Source organism: Mastomys coucha, unplaced genomic scaffold (assembly GCF_008632895.1).
Source record: "Mastomys coucha isolate ucsf_1 unplaced genomic scaffold, UCSF_Mcou_1 pScaffold22, whole genome shotgun sequence".
NCBI classification, from domain to species: Eukaryota; Metazoa; Chordata; class Mammalia; order Rodentia; family Muridae; genus Mastomys; species Mastomys coucha.
This window is the reverse complement of record NW_022196905.1, coordinates 261,781,174-261,799,157: the sequence shown is the minus strand read 5'-3', so window position 1 is coordinate 261,799,157 and position 17,984 is coordinate 261,781,174. Positions and strand designations below refer to the sequence as shown.

Genomic DNA, 17,984 nt, shown 5'->3' with positions numbered 1-17,984 from the left:
GCAGTGAGCATTGTCAGCACTGAGCAGGCACCACAGCAAGCACTGTCAGACAGCACTGAGCAGGCACCACAGCAAGCACTGTCAGACAGCACTGAGCAGGCACTGCAGTGAGCACTGCAGGACAGCACTGAGCAGGCACCACAGCGGGCACCGCAGGACAGCACTGAGCAGGCACCGCAGCAAGACAGACACCACTGAGTAGGCTTCTGTTTTATTTTCAGTTCGAGGAGTTACAACCACTCAGAGGACTCTGATCTGGTTCTTGGTGGCCGCACAGGAAACGAGGATATTCTTTCTAGGCTACAGGTGAGTTAGAGAATAGGGTTCCATGTGTTTGCTGCAGCAAATCTGCCCTCTGCTAAGGTATCTATGACACGTTTGCATAACGGTGGCTGACTCAACAGAACCGAGTGGGAGCCTGCATTGTCCACACCATGGCAGAGACCTAGAGCAACAGCATCCTTTGAGTTTTCCCACAGGTGAATATCACAAGCCCCAGACACGGCTGTGATGCCAAAACTGTCTCCCAGCTTTGAGACATCCAAACTTTGACAGCAAAACTGCTGTGCAGTCTTCTGCTTCTTCTGCTTGCTCAACTGGGCTGTAAGCTCTGAGAAGTGACCTTAACAAGCTAGCCTATGTAAGGAAAAGAGCACATGGAGCCTTCAGGCCTCATGGAGGTCCCAAAGTGAGCAGGAGGATGCAGTGGAGTCATGCTGATGTTTTAGTATGATTTTTAGTTCGTTTCTTAAGTAATCTATTTCCAATCCTCTGTGCCTGATGCCCTTGGGAGCAAGCATGCCAATGCTCTGTGGCTGTGGCACAGTAACTGAGAACTGAGTTAAAAGAGCAAAGGCCACTTGCCCTCATGGCTGCAGTCCTGTGGTGAGTCAGGCTATCACAGGAGGGAGGGTGTGGCAGACATAGCTGCCAAGGAACAAAGAAGGAGGACTGTGGATAAGGTAGATTCTCGAAAGCCAGTCCCTAATGAGGATTTCCTCAAGCCAGCCCGACCTCTTACATTTTATACCATTTCCCAGTAGTCCATTCAGGGAGGTCCCCATCAATGGATGGAGTCAGCGCTCAGGAGCCTCTCATTCTGAATACTGGTGCTTAGGGACAAGCTTTCAGCACTGGCATTTAGAGGACATCTCAAATCCAAACCATAGTAGTACATGTCACTTTATTAGACACAATCATATCTGTGGGTTCCTTGCTTCCAGTCATCAAGGGTCTGAATTCAGAAATGTGGGGAATTAGAACTGTAGGTGGTTAAGAATTGAGGAAATCCCTCAAATGAGAACATTCTACAGGATAAGAGATGCAGAACATCTGGCTTCATCTCAACCTTCGTCTTCCCCACCCATCTTTCCTAAAGATGACTAGGAGATTAGCCTAAGAGAGACCTAGCCTGCATGTGGTTTTATGGTCACACAGCAGGCTGAACATCTGTGGATGCCGGGCATATTATTTCTGTTGAGTATACAGGACACACCTCCACTATAAATGGTATTTTTACATGTTATTTAATAACTCTTAGCTCTATGACCTGGCCACCCAACAATCAAGAAAGATTCCTTTGGAGTTTTTAAAATCAGCTTTAGCAGAATTACTGGCGGAATTACCCTTAATCTATTTTTTATGTGATTGACTGTGTGCTCCCCAGCCACAATCCCCAAGTACTTGCTGTCTGAATCTTACTCAGGATACTACTGTTCCGTCAGTCTATCCTCAGGGAACATTTCATTCAGCCACATGCTCCTGGTCCATCACATCTAATGGACACCTCCTGTTCTCTCTGAATCCTTTTCTCCTCTTTCCTCCTTCTTCCTCCTCTTTCTCTCCTTGTGATCCCTATCTGAGACCCCCAGCCTGGAACTAAAGCCCCATCTACCTTTCTCCTCCCCAGTAATTGGCTGTAGCCACTTTTATTTAACCAGTAGCTTTAAATCTGGAACAAGTTTTACACGACAAAGCCTGTGTATGTGGGAATTCCCTTCCAACTGGGGACAACCAGACCTTGGGGTTCAGAATTCAGCATTTGTATACATAGCACCACACCAACCCCCAATATTCCACACATCAGGCATTATGTGTTAGGCTTTACCTGCTGCCCCGTGTTGGGTCCCTGCTCATTACCCCCAACCCCTCCGGCCCACCTGGTTCTCTCTCATTCCTCCTTAAAAGACAGTAGCTACTTCCTCTGCCACCTTGTCCTCCCAGGAGAGTGACAAGGTGCAGCCTTATGGGACTCTGAGAGCATGCAGTGGCAGCATATCATTAAGCTAGACAGTTCTGCTGATGGGAGTGCTCAGGGCCCTGCTCCTATGGTCCTAAGGAAACAAGCGGATGCTAAGGATGCAGGATGACACCAAGATGAATGACAAGATTCAGCGAAGCCTATTCTATGGCTCAGGCATTGTGTTGTCTGTCGGCATGGTTCCCAGGTTAGACTGAGGAAACCAGTCCTATTCCTGGGTGTGCCATCTTGTTTTTAAAAGAATAATATGCAAGATGCAAATGTAGACCCAAAGTGTGGGATTCACAGCTATTTGGGACACATGGATCATTCTTTGGTGTTTAAAAAGTCACATTTATTCTCTTGCAAAGTAATGTTTAAAAAAAAAAAGCCAGGCGGTGGTGGTGCACACCTTTAATCCCAGCGCTTAGAAGGCAGAGGCAGGAGGATTTCTGAGTTCGAGGCCAGCCTGGTCTACAGAATGAGTTCCAGGATAGCCAGGGCTACACAGAGAAACCCTGTCTCGAAAAAACAAAAACAAAATTTAGAAATGTTACAAAGTACAAGGGTCTCAGGAACTGTGACAGCAAAATGTTGGCCTGACACTAGCCTAGATTCTAAGTAGGGCCAGACATAAGTCTGAGCTATGCTAGTGGCGATGGGAATGGACCATCGGAGCCTGACACCAGCCTTAAAGAGTGCATACAGAAGACTTCCCTTCAGCTCATTCTTTCATGTGTGTACACCTGTCTACACTGAGCAGACAGAAAGCAGGGCAGTGTGCTGGGTATCCCCTGTGGTCGTTTTAGGTTTACAATGTAAAGATTGCTTTCTTGTTTGTTCCTGTGGTTGGGAGCTTGAATCTAGAGCCTGTGTGTACCAGATAGGTGCTCCAACCTAAGCAGGTCCCTGAATGTTCAGTCCTCTTGCCTTAGTCTCCCAATAGACTAGATCTCGCTAGAAATGGCTTTCACATGAAAAAGCCTGTGTCCTTGTCCCTCCTCACTCTCCATCCCTGTAGAGACAGCCTTCTCAAGCTCATCTCTCAGGATCCCCAACTAAGGTCCACAGTGAGCCGAGAACTTTTCTGCCCTGATTCATGTTTGGTGACAGATAGAGGGTGAAATTGGCACTCACTTTTTCCAGGAGATGGCTGTGGACCTGGAGCTGGATCAAGGTTCTGCTGTGCCCCGTGGCTGTTCTTCTCAGAGTCACTTTCTCTTTCGGGTGTTCAGAAGACGGCTGCAAGCTCTGGCAAAGCCAGACAGCATGGCTACCAGCCTTAGGAGACAGCAAGAACTGCTCGTATGCAAATGGTATCATCTGACTCTCATGCCAGCATCTGTCTTTAGCTTCCACTAGTAATTGCTTGTATCAATTATGTCTACCCCATCCAAGCTTGGAATGGTTTCAGGGTCTTGGTGGCTCTCATAGGAAAGGTGTTTTGGATTCTGGTCTTTCTTCTTAGACACAAGAATCCCTCTAAGGAGGGATGTACTATAAAGAACACGTTTTTTGTTCACTTTTCCAAGTGCATTTAGGGTATCTACAGTACATAAACAGGAATTAAGAGCTGGGGACAAGGACAGCTTTGTATTTAGAACTCGAACTCAAGGGAAGGTCAGTGGGAAGTAAAAGGACTGTGGCTTTGAGTAGTATTACTCAATCTGGAAAGTATTGTGCAGGGCAAGGACACCCTGTCCGTGCTGTCTTCACCACGATGCACCCCTTTCTTTCCAAGGCTTCTCCTCCGCCTGCCTCCATCTGTTCTTGTGGGTAGCCCACAGGCCGGACAACCTGTCTCTCCCAACTGTGAAGAGTTCTTTAACCTGGTCAACTCTGAGTTGGTACGTGCAAACTCTGTGGGCTGGCCTTTCTACCTCTCTGTTGGTTTTATGCTGACTTTGAACTGTTTTACAGAGAAACTTCTGTTGCCACAGCATTGTCCTGACCTACGACATTACCATCCACTTCTTCAGGGTAATTTGGTGCCTTCTGTGTAGCTCTCTTTGGTTGCCTAGTAGTTCCTTCAGGGCCTGGGTTCCCATGGCACATGGGTTGGTGGACTGCTGCGCTTCAGGATGTTTCTGTTGCAGGGGCTTCTCAAAGTCTGTCTCCGAAGTCAAGACCCAGCACTGGTATCCAACTGGATACTGACGGAATGCCAGACTAAGTGTCCCGTGATTTTGACTTCAGCATTGGTAGGTCTGGCCCAGTTTTTAAAGTTACATTTATTTATCCCCTACCCCATCTTTCTGTATGTATCATACATAGAAGTCCAATAACCTGCAGGATTCAGTTCTTTTTTCCCACTGTATGGGACCCTGGGATTGAACTCAGATCATCAGAATTGGGAAGAAGCACCTTTTCCCGTTGAGACTTCTCACAGACCCTCATCTAGGATATTTTTCCAAGAGTTGGGATCTTCACTTCCCAGGAAGTTCAGTGTCCTACCCTGGTGGTTAATATTCACAAAAAATGTGTGATAGGGGCTGGAGCACTGGCTCAGCATTTAAAAACAATGCTCTTCCAGTAGACTCAGATGGTGGTTCATCACTCATCTCTCAGGTTCCAGGAGAACTAACACCTTTTGATCTCTACAGACACAAAGCAGGTATCCACATGCAATATGTAAACATACATGCAGGCAAAAGCTCATACATAAATATATATGTACATACACACACAAACACACACACACACACACACAGGCTCAGGGGAGACAACACCCTCTGCTCTTCAGTGCTATCTCACCCACTCTATTGCATCCTCTCACAAAGTCTTCAACCACAAAGCTCACTGGAGGCTCCATGTCAGTTGCTCTGCATCCCTAAGTACAACTGATACCTGCATATGCTAGTGACTGGTTCCAGAAGAAGCTACTGAAGCTTCCTAGGAACCCTGGGGCCTCCATCTGGTTCATTATTCTAACCAGGAGATGGATGGGTCAAGCCATGGCCAGCTTCATTTCAACTTGTGGCTCACTGGGTGGAATTAATATAGATTAACTAGTCTCTATTTAGAAAGTTGCGCTCAGTCCAGCATTTAGAAGCAGGCCAGGAAGTGCAATGCCAACATTACAGGGCTTTTCCTCATACAATGCCCCCACTTCAAGCCTTGTTTCTGAGCATAAGAATGCCTTATAGGTGGGTGGTGGTGGAGCACACGTTTAATCTCAGCACTTATGAGGCAGAGGCAGGCACAGGATCTCGGAGTTCAAGAACAGCCTGGTCTACAGACAGCTGGGGCTACACAGAGAAACCTTGTCTTGAAAGAAAAAGGAAGAAAACCCTGTAAGCTGGGTGTGATGGCCTACACCTTTAAATCCCATCACTTGTGAGGCAGGGGCAGGCTGACCTCTGAATTCTACGCCAGCCTGGTGAGTCCCAGGATAGCCAGAGCTATATGCTAAGACTAAGTCTCAAAAAAAGGAAAGCTAAAAGTTGCACAACACTGCTATGTGCGCCATAGGTATCTAGATAGTGGCCAAGGGGCAGCCTATCTCTCATGGTTGTCCATGACAACATCTTTAATCTGCTTCTTGGTGGTCTTTCACTTCCCATAGTTGTGGTGGTCAAGCCTGGAGCCTGTGCTGTGTGGTCGCTGGAAGAGATGTTATCAGAGCACACTGCCTCGAGAGCTGCAGAGGCTCCAGGAGGCCTTCGAGTTTGCTAGCAAGTAAGCTGCAGCAGTGTCAAGGGGGAACCCAGCTGCTCCTTAGCTAGGCTATGTCCATGGACATCCTTTGAGTGCAAGGGGAGCCTCGGACTGAGCTGGCTGGCCTGTTTAAGGAAGCTGCTCAAGTGTTCCTGAAGACTGGTTTTATCGAGTTTGATTCCAGCTTGCCCTGGCCCTGCATTCTGCTCTAACATTTATTTAGCATGGAGTGCCTACAGGGATAGTATAGAGCAGGGAGCAGGTTCTCACATTGCTAGTGACTTGAGTGAAAGCCCAGCCAGATTTCTGCCAGTCCTAGCTGACCTATTCTCATGAGGAATATCAAGTTCCTACACCATCCAGGGAGTTCTCAGAGGGCCTCAGCAAGGCGTTACTCTTTATGGAAGACTTCCTTGTGGTAGTTAGTTTTGAATTCAGGATGTCTGTGTCCTCCCCTGATCATAAGTACTCCAAAACCTGCTCAGTAGCCAAGCAGGCCTTGCTACCAACTCTACTTCTTCAGAGAGGTCAGATTATTCCTTTCACTCCTAGAGTGAACAGCATTAGTTTTCTGCCACTTTTACCCTCATGGAAACTAAGAGATCATGCTAGTAATAAAGTCTGACTCTCTTGGGCTAGCCCAGTCACAGGCCCACACGGACAAGCAAGAGTACTGAGAACTCAGTAGTACCGTGACCCCTTCTTTCAAAGGTCCTGGGCCGCAACACCCCATTATGAGGTGGGCAGGGCTAAGCTAGTTCCCTCAGAGTGCTACACCTCGTGTGCCTTATGTACAGGAATGGCCCCAAACCTATCTATCAGGTCCTCCCTGTGGAGACAGACATCTGGAGTGACTCTGGGCCCTGCATTGTGTTTAAAAGAAGAGCCCTTTGCTGTTAAACACAGATATCCGGTGGCCAAGAGCATGTAGTTAAACCTCTGCAACAATGATGTGTGTCAGTTTCGCCTCAGATTCAGCTTCCCCAGCACCCCGCCCTGCCTGGATTGCAGCTGCTGCACTGCACTTTACAGTTAGAGAAGTTAGGAAGGAAAATGTCACTGCATACCTGAAAAGGCTGGACTGTGAAAGAGAGGAGGTAAGAGAATTTCCACTGAGGTTGGCCCTCTGGCTTTCCTTTTCCAAAGACAAGCATCAGATTTGGGGTTGCCACTCTATTTCAAAGTTAAATGATTAGTTTAGTGTTTATTGGTAAAATTTCACTTTTGGAAGTGTTTTGCTGGGCTTGTTTTTTTGCCTGCATTACAACCTAGAATAAAGCTACCAGCCAGTGTCCACACCTCCCGTCTTTCCATGCTGCAGAGCACTTACAGAGAGCACCTCAGAGGCACCCAAGGCTGTAGCTCTGCTTCTCTGCACAGGTACAGAGAGGAACTATTCCAACTTCTAAGCAAAAGCACAGTCATGCCTTGAGTACTGGGATCTAGAGAAAGAGCCCTAAATACCCAGTGCCTTCTCTAATCAGTATTCACATGACCCCTAATGTGGGGACCAAGATTTGTTGGGGATACAGAGGAAATGTGAACCAGCATTTGGGAAGGAAGTTGCCCCCTCACTCTAGGTCCCCTGCTGGCTCATAGTGCATATGCCAACCTAAGAACTACATCAGATGTTAGTAGATGGGCAGTAGTGGCTCAGTCCTTTAATCCCAGCACTTGGGAGGCAAAGGCAGGTGGATTTCTGAGTTCGAGGCCAGTCTGGTCTACAGAGTGAGCTCCAAGACAACCAGGGCTACACAGAGAAACCCTTTCTTGGAAAAAACAAAAACAAAAAAAACCCTACATCAGTAGTAGAGCTAATTATTTGATGACTATAATATAAACACCCCAGTATTTTTCCAAGCCCATTTTCCTATTGATTTTGAATTAATATTAGAAGGAATGTTAATGGCTTCAGAGCCATATGGTGAGAGAGAACTGATTTCCACAGGTTGTCCTCTGACCTGAATGTGTGTACACAAAATAAAATGTAGCAAAAATTGTTTAAAAATACCCTATCAGCCATAATTTATTCTGACATAAGCTCCTAAATGATAGTAAGCCTGGTGTAGTGGGTTCATACTAGCAATCATAGCACTTAGAAGGCTGTGACAGGAAGATTGCTGAAATGAGTTTGAAAAAAAAGTGAGTTAGGATTTTCCCCCTCCTGAGATCCACTGAGGCCCTAGGCTCTAGCCAAGGGCCTCAATCTAGAGTGTTAGTGACTCATGTAATAACTGTTTTCCTCCTAGCTACTGATCACCCTCCTCTTCTTTTCCTTGATGGGTCTACTCTCGTCCTATCTGACCCAACAGGTAAGTCAGACCTTTCAGCTGAGGTAGCCTTTTCTCTGCAACCCTGGCTGGGCAGGAACTCCAGGTAATAAGTTCCACTCAGACTTCACTTCAGATCTCTGGGTATCTGAGGCTCTGTTTGTTGTTTGGTTTTCCTTCTGAGGTCTTGCTCCTGAGCTTGGCACAGCAACCTGGTGGGTTGTGGTCCTCTGTTCAGCTTGTGTTAGCACTTTTAGACTTTGCAAAGTAAAAAGGAAGCACAAAGATTAGCTTCCCACCTCCTCAGCTCTTCTGAGGGTTCTTCTGTGGATCCCAGGACACTGCTGAGTATCTGAAGGCCGTGGACATCTGTGCCGAGGTCCTCATGTGCTTGGAAAGAAGGAAGTTGTCCTGGCTGATGCTCTTCCAGTTGACAGAAACAGGTGAGATGCCATGTGTCCCTGGAATAGTATGGGAAGGCAGGCTCTACCCAAGAATAGACAGACATAAATGGGTGAGCTGCCATGGCAACTATGTCACTTCAGAAGCAACTTCCAAACAGTTAAGAACAACTCTGGGTGGTAAACTTTTATGGGTTTTCTTTTTACTGAGTTTATAAACCCCACACATCATTTGGAGTACTAATTCAGGGCCTGCAGCTCACTTTTAAAGCAACAGAGGAGTCCATCCAGGCACTCAAAGGTCTGTCAGCAGACACATTGTAGGGGAGCAGTGGGAGAGGGACCTGTTCAACTCCCAGTCTCTATTCTATAAGACCAAGGGGAAAAAGACCCCTCTCCCCAGCAGCTCTCACGGCTGTAGTTCACAAGCCCCTCTGAATGTCACCACAGCTAGACACAAACCTCCCAGGGCACATGACATCTTGGAGTCATCCACAGCACTGACACAGCTGATTGAACTCCTTGGTTTTGCAGATGCCAAGCTGGGGCACCTCCTCCACTTGGTCCCAGATCAGCACATCAGGCTGCTACCACTTGCTTTCTACAGGTATGCTAGTCAGTGTGAGTAAGCCCAGCCTCATGGTGCCTGGCATGGTCAGAGAAAAGGTAGTGGTTTCCCAAGGCCTCTCACTGGGTGGAAAAAGTTGCTTATCAGTTTGTTCTACAAATGTATGTGAGTCACTAACTACTACTCATCTCTCGGCATCTTCCAGTCCTTCACCATCTTGCCTTTACCAACAGTCTCCTCTCCTACTTCAGTGAAGGGGCCACTGTCAGGGAGGAAGCTTTCCTGCATGTTGCTGTTGACATGTACCTCAAGCTGGTGCAGCTCTTTGTGGATGGGGAAACCAGGATTGTGTTACCCTACGCCAGCAGAAACTTAAAGCTCCAAGGCCACTCCGAGCTCCAGGTAAGTGCCCCTGTCTGTGAGGGAGATGTGCTAGTGCCAATTCAGTGTGCCTGACCCTTGACTGTCTGTCTCCATTCTAGGGTAGCCCTGTACAACTGATAACAAAGGCACGTATTTTTCTGCTGCAGCTAATACCTCAGTGCCCAAAACAGTGCTTCTCCAACATGACAGAGGTAACAAACCCAGAGATGTCCTTCCTGAGCTGATTAAACTTAGATAAAATGAAGCCACAGCCCTGTGTGACACTTGAGATGGTGGCTGCACACCACAGAGCCATCAGGCGGGCAGCACATCTCAAGTGTCTACCAGCTCTTGATCTGCAGACAGCTTACTCAGGCTGGCCTGGCTGTAGGCACTAACCAATGCATTTTCTCCCAGCTGCTGGCTGGTCGAGGAGACTGTGACCCTGAGGTGAGCAACGCCCTCCGGCGGAGGCAGCAGGCTGACCCCAGCTTTGACCTTTCCCAGGAGCCTCAGCTGTTCTGACCGCACCAGCCAGCACCTTTGTAAATAATTTATTGCAAGCATAACATGGAGCTCGTGTTACACTCGAAAGTATATTACGAATCTCCTTGATTGCTCTAGTTAAAAAAAGAAAAATTAATTATTCATAATCTGTGTCTGGCCTTATTGTTCAGTGTCCATAGGAAAATAAAACTGCTGATACCACAGCAGGCTGAAGTACACACCCTCAGCCCGAGAGGTGCCCTCCACCATATGGCTGCTGGCTCTGTGAGGTGGGGTATAGCCTGTGGTCCAGCGAGCAAGCAGAACTACACTGGCAGGGAAGTGAGGACCGTGAGTGACACTGTCCTTAACCTCACATCACCTACTGAGTTCAAGCTGCTCAATATGTCCAGTGGTCTACCTGCAGTTCTCAGGTAGGTTCAGGCTTCACAGCCTGGCCCTCCATGGTCCCAGAGAGGCTCCGAGGCCCAGGTGGCGGCTCTGCTTCCAGAGGCAGGGCTTTGTCCTGGGTCTGGGTCAGAGGATGTACCATGGACATGTGCACGTTGAGGTTGTGGGCCTTTTCAAACCGCCGGCCGCACTGGTCACAGGCGAAGTCCAGCTCAGTCTCTGCTTTGTGTTTGGTCATATGGTACTTGAGGGATGCTCGTTGCCTGCACTGGAACCCACACACCTCACACCTGGAGGGCAGAGGCAGGTAAGGTAAGCTGCACCTTGTCCCAGTCACAAGAAGTGCCCAGCCCACACTTACTGCAGTGGCTTGGCTCCCGAGTGGCGCATCTGGTGGACAAGAAGGTGCTTCCGCTGCTTGAAGGTCTGCCCACATTCATCACAGATGTAATTGCGTACCTCTGCAAGACCAGAGGAGTGTGAGCACCAGCCACCACCAATGCCCAATCTGCTCCAGGAGAGATGACAGTTATCACTGCTTTATACAACACAAGGGACCTTTGGGAACCCAACATTATTGAAAACAAAAGACAATTATCAAGAACTTCACTACTGAACGTTTCTAGCTGGACAATGGCAGCGCACCCCTAGGTCCCAGCACTTGGGAAGCAGAAATAGGTGGATCTCTAAGTTCAGTGACAGCCAGGACTACACAGAGAAACCCTGCCTCAAAAAACCAAAGTTTCCAAGATAAACTATTTCATTAAAAAGGCTTCTGAGTCCCTCAAAAAACTCTCACAAGCTAGGTCTTCCCCACAGGAACTGTTTGCATTTCAAACCTTTAGGTTAGTTTTTGAGTCAAATCTCAGTGTGTAGCCATGGCTGGCCTTCCAGAGAACTCAATAGAGAAGTATGTGGACCACCATGCCCAGCCTGGCCTTTGGGGGCACAGATCTCTCTAGAAGTCATCAGAAAGTTAGGCCCCAAACAGTGCAGATAACTGCTGGTGGAGGGAAGTGGTTGATGCACATTGGAAATAAGCTTCTCAAGTTCGTCAACAAAAGCTTTAACCACATTAGGCATGGTGGCACATACCTGCAAGCTCGGAGCTTGATAGTTTAAAACCATCCTCTGCTGTATATCAGATTTGAGGCCAGCAAGGACTACACGAAAACTCTCAAAAACAAGCCACTGAGAAGGCTCAGCAGGTAAAGTCACTTGCCACCAAGACTAATGACCTGACTCAATCCCAGATCCCATGTGGTACGAGAGCTAATACCTACACAGCTATAAAACGCCTCTGACCTCTCAGCTGAAGAGTCTTTTTCACCTCTTTTTGTTTTTTGAAGCAGGGTTTCTCTGTATAGCCCTGGATGTCCTGGAACTCTCGTAGACCAGGCTGGCCTCAAACTTAGAGCTCTTCCCGTGTCTGCCTCCCAAGTGCTGGGATTAAAGTAATGGGCCACCACCACCCCACTAATGTTTCACCTCTGTAGAGAGCTGCTGTTGTGTCCACTAGTGACTGGTCCAGATCTTCAAGTCATTCTATCAGGAGACATGCCCAAATGCTTAGCAAGGAAAATCAGCATATAGTTGGGTTTCAGCATAAAACCAAGTAAATAAAATGCCCAAACGCTACATAAATTACCAAAATCTTTTTACATTAAACACCTGAAAATTTTAACAAATCTATCTGAATAAATGCCACAAATTATTTTTTTTCTACATTCTTAATTGTGGGTGGTATGCACATGCCATATTGCAAGTGTATAGACATCAGAAGGCAGTGGAGGAATCAGTTCTTCGCCATGTAGGTCCTGGAGAGATCAACTCAAGTCATCAGGCTTGATAGTAGACACCTTTACCCACTGAGCCATCTTGTCAGCTCTAGTGTTCTTTTTTGTTTTGTTTTGGGGAGGGTGAGGTATTAAGGGTTTCTTTGTGTGGCCCTGGCTGTCTTGAAACTAGCTCTGTAGACCGTGTTGGCCTTGAAGTCACAGAGATCCAACTGCCTCTGCCTACTAAGTGCTGGGATTCAAGATGTGCGCCGCCACCACCACCTGGCTCTAGTGTTAATTTTTAAAGGTGAAGTCACAAGAATACTAGGGTTTCTATGCTATCAATGCTGAGAAGTTGCTCAGACCTTAGAAGGAGTGGGTAGAACCCTTCTACCACCAGAAATTCAACAGAAAGGACTCTAATTAGTATATGGATTCAGAATACCTCTGTGACACAGAAGCATCTGATACCAAGCTCTGTGAGCTACTTGGGGACTACCTGCTTCTATGTAGGGTAGGGTATGTCCCTCTAGCTGGGCATCTGGGATCCACTGACAGCCAAACCCAGGCTCAGATGGCACAGCCTGAGACAGGTACCTGTGTGGATGAGCTTCACATGTCGCTGCAGATATCGGTCGATCATGAATACCTTGTTGCAGCCAGGGTGTGGGCAGGGCCTTTCCCGGACCTCCTCATGGTGCTCCTTGATGTGCTTCTGGGGAAGAAGAGACATGAGAACCTGGTGTTTCATCTGAACACATCCTGCCTCCCAGGAGACCCTGCATAGGGATGTGAGCAGTTGACCACTGACTACTGGAAAGACAGCTACTTCCTACCCTGTAGCACTGGCTCCTTTAAGCAAGGGGCTGACTCTAACATCCACTAGCATCACGGGAGCCTTTGGGAAGTCTGCACAGGGCTCTACAGAAATACCTGGTGCCTCCCCAGCAGGTACATGCTCCTACCCAGGGAAAGTCAGTCAAGTCCACTCCACCCTGAAAGCAGCTTGACTGAGGAACTAGCCATTCCTCACCTTCATGCCGTCAGCCCCACGGTATACAGCTGTGCAGCCCTGGTAAGGACACTTGTAGATGGTGGGTAGCTCCTCCCTGTAAGGCAGAGCATATGTGGAGGTGCTGACACAACATAAAAATGCCCCACACTACAGCCTGCCCACCTCTCACAGCGGAGCTTTTTCTTCCATCCAGGCTTGGGCCCAGGCTTCTTTCTGATTTTGGGCTCTTCAGGCCTCTTGGCTTCTTTGCCTTCACTCTTCTTACCAGAGACCCTAAGAGGGGAACAATTTAGTGATGCTTTTCTTTTTTTATCTTAACTTGCAGTTGATTCTTGTCTCTTCCTGCATCTATAGTTTTCTTCAAGCTTTTCTCAGCTGCCTCAGTGCAGATTAGAACCTCATTTATCATTAGCTATCTCAATTAGTACAAGCCAGGGAGGGTCAGAGGCCTGAAGCGGATACCTTGGGAAGGGTATACAGCCCGGAAAGCAGAGCCAATGGTAGTGTGGAGCACACATACCATCACATGACTATCACATTTTCACAATTAAAGCCCATGTGCTAAGCATCCAAATCAAGAGATTGAGGTAGGGAAAATAATAGAGAATTCAGTTAGATAGAGAGTCAGTTCTGTTCCCAGACGACCTCATGCTAGAAGAGAGCTCAGCAAGCTGGACTTGAGATACTGTCAGGTGCGCAGCAGCCAGGGGAATATCTCCAGCCCCAAGTCTAGTTATATTTCATATACGAACAATGAAGAGTTTAAAAAGGAGACAACTCATGTTCAATAGCATCAAGAAGGATAAAAGACCAGCATGATGGTGCATATCTGACAGCTACTCCGGGAGCACTGCTTGAGGCAGAAAGCTTGAGCACAGCCCAGACAACACACCAAGACCATCTCAAAACAAGCAAACATTTAAAAAGTCATCAGTTTCTGAGTTGGAAGTGTAGCTCAACTGCAAAGTAAGCAGTGACCCAGTATGTACAAGAGCTTAGGCTTCATCCACCCTCCAAAATGTATTTTAAATTTTATGTGTATGGGTATTCTGCCTGCTAGTGTGTTTATGCTCGGAATTGCCTACTGGGGCCAGAATAGGGGGTCAGATCCTATGGATCTAGAATTATAGACTTATTAGCTACCATATGAATACTGGAAACCAAAAACCAGGTCCTCTGCAAAAGCAAGAAATACTCTTAACTGCTGAGCCATTTCTCTAGACCTAAAAAATAATTTTTAATCAGTAACAGAAGCTAGGCAAGACCCTGTCTCAGAGACTTAAGAGCAACAACAGAAGAGTGGCGAGTACAGCCCCGTTTTTATTAAGGACATGCAGCTGAGCAGTGGTGGCACACACCTTTAATCCCAGCACTTGGGAGGCAGAGGCAGGAGGATTTCTGAGTTTGAGGCCAGCCTGGTCTACAGATTGAATTCCAGGACAGCCAGGGCTAGACAGAGAAACCCTGTCTCGAAAAAACAAACAAAAAAAGCACATGCAAAGACCTGGCTTTAATCTCCAGGATGCAAAAATAAGCAAATGCACCTTATGGGGGGACAGAAACAGAGCAGACTGGATTTTCATATAGAACTTTTGGAGACACTGAAGAGCCAAACAAGGTATGTGCTGGTGTTGTTTGTGAGGCAGGGTTCATAGACTCAGATGTCTTGGTAATAAAAGAGATAGCTCAGTGGTTAAAGTGACTTGCTCTTACAGAGGACCTAAGTTCCAGCACCCACATGGCACCTGACAACCAGCTGTAAGTCCAGTTCTGGGGAACCAACACCTTCTTTGATCTCTGAGGGCACTTCATACACCTCGTGCACAGATACACATGCAGACCAACACCCATACTCATAAAACAAAACTAAAAAAATCTTTAAAATAATAGTAAAACATGGGCAGTAATGTCACTGATCCCAGCACTCAGGAGGCAGAGGCAGGCAGATCTCTGTGTTTGAGGCTAGCCTAGTCTATAGACAGTTCCAGAACAGCCAAGGCTACACAGAAACCTTGTCTCGGAAAAACAAAAATAAATGAATATTAATAATAATAAAACAAGGGGGCTGGAGAGGTGGCTCAGCAGTTAAGAGCACTGACTGCTCTCCCAGAGGTCCTGAGTTCAATTTCCAGCAACCACATGGTGGCTCGCAACCACATGGTGGCTCACAACCATCTGTAATGGGATCAATGTGTCTGAAGATAGCTACAGTATAGTCATACATTAAATAAATAAATAAATAAATCTTAAAAAATAATAATAATAAAACAAACGGTTAATTTTTAAAAGTTAAGGCAGGCATAATGATCCACACTTTAATCTCATCACTCAGAAAAAAGGTAGATGGATCTCTCTGAGTTTGAGGCCATCCGGATCTTCATAAAAAATTCCAGACCGCCAGGACTACATAATGAGACTCCATCTCAGAGAGGCAAAAACAACGAAATAGTTAAGCATGGAATTACCTGTAATCTCAACACCTGGAAGGTCAAGGCAGGAGGATCACTGAGTTCAAGGCCAGCCTGAGATATATTGAAGCCCTGTCTCAAAAAACAAGGGGCTGGAGAGATGGCTCAGCGGTTAAGAGCACTGGCTGCCCTTCCAGAGGCCCTGAGTTCAATTCCCAGCAACCACATGGTAGCTCACAACCATCTGTAATGAGATCGGATGCCCTCTTGTCATGTGTCTGAAGACAGATAGTGTACTCATATACATAAAATAAGTAATTCTTTAAAACAACAACAACAACAACAAAAAAAAAACTAAGTAGCCCAGTACTGTGGCACAAACCACTCTCAAGAGACTGGAGCAAAAGGATCAGATTCTTAAGACCTACTTGAGTGACAAAGGGAGAGTGAGCCCAGTGTGGGCTACACAGGGAATTAGAGATCAGAGACAGCTATATATAGCAAGACAGTGTCTCAAACAAAACACCCAAAAAGGAAGAAAAATCACTAGGCTACAACATGTAGAATATTCCACTTTTCCTCGTCTAATAACTGTCCAGTGGGACACTCCACACTCTCTCCTGGCTGAGGGAGGTGGCCTTTTCTGACAGTAACTTCCTTGCACACTGGACTAGTTAGCTCGGTTTAAAGCAGGTAGCTCTGAAGTCTCCAGTCCTATATGACCTCCGATCCTGTAAGCCCAGGTGTTTGCTGCTTGACTCATGGTGCTCTGTCCAGCCCATCTTGAAGCTCTGCTAATCACTCAGGAGGAGGACCTAGTCACAAGACCTCCAGAGGCTAAGAGAAACAGCTGAGGAGGAAGATATACGAGTAGGCACACAGACCAAGGGTCCTCAGAAGTCCTCGGCTGTGGGGCTGGAGAGACGGCGGCGCAGATGTTGCTGAGCACTTGCTGCTTCTGCAGAGGACCCAGGTCTAGTTCCCAGCACCTCCATGATGGCTCACAACTGTCTATAATTCCTGTTCCAGAAGATCTGATGCCCTCTTCTGACCTGTAAGGGCTCCAGCATGCACTTGGTACACATACATGAATCCAGCACACACACATATTAAAAAAAAAATTGTTTTAACTTCCGACTGAAACCAGAGGCAGTGGTGGTACACACTTTTAATCCCAGCACTTGGGACAAGTGAATCTCTAAGTTTCAGGATAACCAGGACTACATGAAGAAACCCTGTCTTGAAAAAAAAAAAAATTCTTCAGCTGGGCCTTAGGAATCATTCAGGCCAGTGTGCATCATGACCAGTGGATGCTCATATCCACTGAAACCTAGTCCTACCTCCTGCAAAATACAGTTTCCACTAAAGTAATACATTGTACCAAAGGTGTCTTAAAATGTATCTCATGCATCCCACCCAAAGTGTGTTTGTTATGTTCACCTCATTTCCTAGTGAGACAGCACATGCACAGTAGAGCATGCTGTTACACTTCAGCAACAGCTCAGCAGAACAGCCACTTCCCCACCTTTCTGAAAATGAAACCCACTAGCCCTCCTATCCTAGGCTAGGCCCCCAAACTACCTACAAAAGTGGCTCAAGGGAGAAGTCACTGGAAAGGGAACAGGGCCAGCCTGAACTCTGGCCATGCGTTCTTGGGTCGGTTCCCTTCAGGTCCCCAGCCAGGTCTCTGTCCTGTGACACCTGCTGAAGTAATGTGGCTTAGTTGGTACTGCACTGATTCTGATCCGTCAATGCCTCCTTTATTTCACTTCCTCCCTCCATAAGTAATATTAGAACTTCATTTTAAAAAAAAAGAAATTCTTAATTTTTGTGGAGTTTTCTTGGCTGATAGTGTGGAGCCCAGAGTTGCATGCTTTTTGGACATTCACTCTGAATTGTGAAATGCTCAGAGCACTGCGGCAATGGGGTAGTCACTAACTAGCTATTGGGTATGTGTATGTTCTTGGGACAGGGATTAAAGGACAGAGACACTAGTAAAAACTAGCTCTGTCTCTCCTTGTTAGAGTCTTATGTTTGTTTGGAAAAAGAAAGGGAAAGCCAAAGCAAAGCCCCATGAAGAATGACTGGTTAAAGAAATCAGAGCCAAGGGCCAACTTCAGAATGGTCAAAGGCTCAGCTCCTGGGCTCCACAAGAGACATGATCCAGGGAGCAGAAGGACAGCTGGAGTAGGGCCAGAGAGATGCTCAGGGACACACTAGGAGCAGGACCGGAAAAGAACTACTAAGAAACTCCCTAAAATCAGACCCCAACAGGACTATCTGCCACCTCCTGATACATACTTAGGCCAGGTCACCAAACCACCAAAAAGAGGGCTCGAAAACCATGGGAAATCCTATCATATTCAGTTGCTCACCTGCCTTTTTTTT

The 17,984-nt window shown here is 46.9% G+C and overlaps 2 protein-coding genes across 11 annotated transcripts in view; one reads left to right on the top strand and one right to left on the bottom strand.

Annotated features, from left to right (window-relative positions):
- Positions 1 to 10,151, top strand: part of Fanca (FA complementation group A) — a 59,635-nt gene extending 49,484 nt beyond the window's left edge. Inside the window, exons 31-43 of one of the 2 annotated variants that reach the window (XM_031341726.1) lie at positions 222 to 306; positions 3,386 to 3,555; positions 3,981 to 4,086; positions 4,160 to 4,219; positions 4,336 to 4,440; positions 5,805 to 5,917; positions 6,858 to 6,993; positions 8,146 to 8,208; positions 8,504 to 8,609; positions 9,102 to 9,174; positions 9,387 to 9,537; positions 9,618 to 9,710; positions 9,916 to 10,151. In XM_031341726.1, the coding sequence (XP_031197586.1) occupies positions 222 to 306; positions 3,386 to 3,555; positions 3,981 to 4,086; positions 4,160 to 4,219; positions 4,336 to 4,440; positions 5,805 to 5,917; positions 6,858 to 6,993; positions 8,146 to 8,208; positions 8,504 to 8,609; positions 9,102 to 9,174; positions 9,387 to 9,537; positions 9,618 to 9,710; positions 9,916 to 10,023 (1,369 nt within the window). In that variant the 3' untranslated portion in view covers positions 10,024 to 10,151. Of the gene's footprint in view, positions 1 to 221; positions 307 to 3,385; positions 3,556 to 3,980; positions 4,087 to 4,159; positions 4,220 to 4,335; positions 4,441 to 5,804; positions 5,918 to 6,857; positions 6,994 to 8,145; positions 8,209 to 8,503; positions 8,610 to 9,101; positions 9,175 to 9,368; positions 9,538 to 9,617; positions 9,711 to 9,915 lie in introns of both variants that reach the window. The other variant, XM_031341725.1, reaches the window with a different exon arrangement.
- The window catches only part of Znf276 (zinc finger protein 276), a 16,041-nt gene continuing 5,953 nt past the window's right edge, over positions 7,897 to 17,984 (bottom strand). For 2 of the 9 annotated variants that reach the window (XM_031341730.1, XM_031341735.1), the window contains 5 exons: positions 13,351 to 13,461; positions 13,207 to 13,282; positions 12,771 to 12,888; positions 10,757 to 10,856; positions 10,037 to 10,685 (listed from right to left, as the gene is read on the bottom strand). In XM_031341730.1, coding sequence (XP_031197590.1) covers positions 10,415 to 10,685; positions 10,757 to 10,856; positions 12,771 to 12,888; positions 13,207 to 13,282; positions 13,351 to 13,461 — 676 coding nt within the window. In that variant the 3' untranslated portion in view covers positions 10,037 to 10,414. Of the gene's footprint in view, positions 8,653 to 10,036; positions 10,904 to 11,883; positions 11,964 to 12,770; positions 12,889 to 13,206; positions 13,283 to 13,350; positions 13,462 to 17,984 lie in introns of those variants that run through there. The other 7 variants (XM_031341731.1, XM_031341732.1, XM_031341734.1 and 4 more) reach the window with 7 other exon arrangements.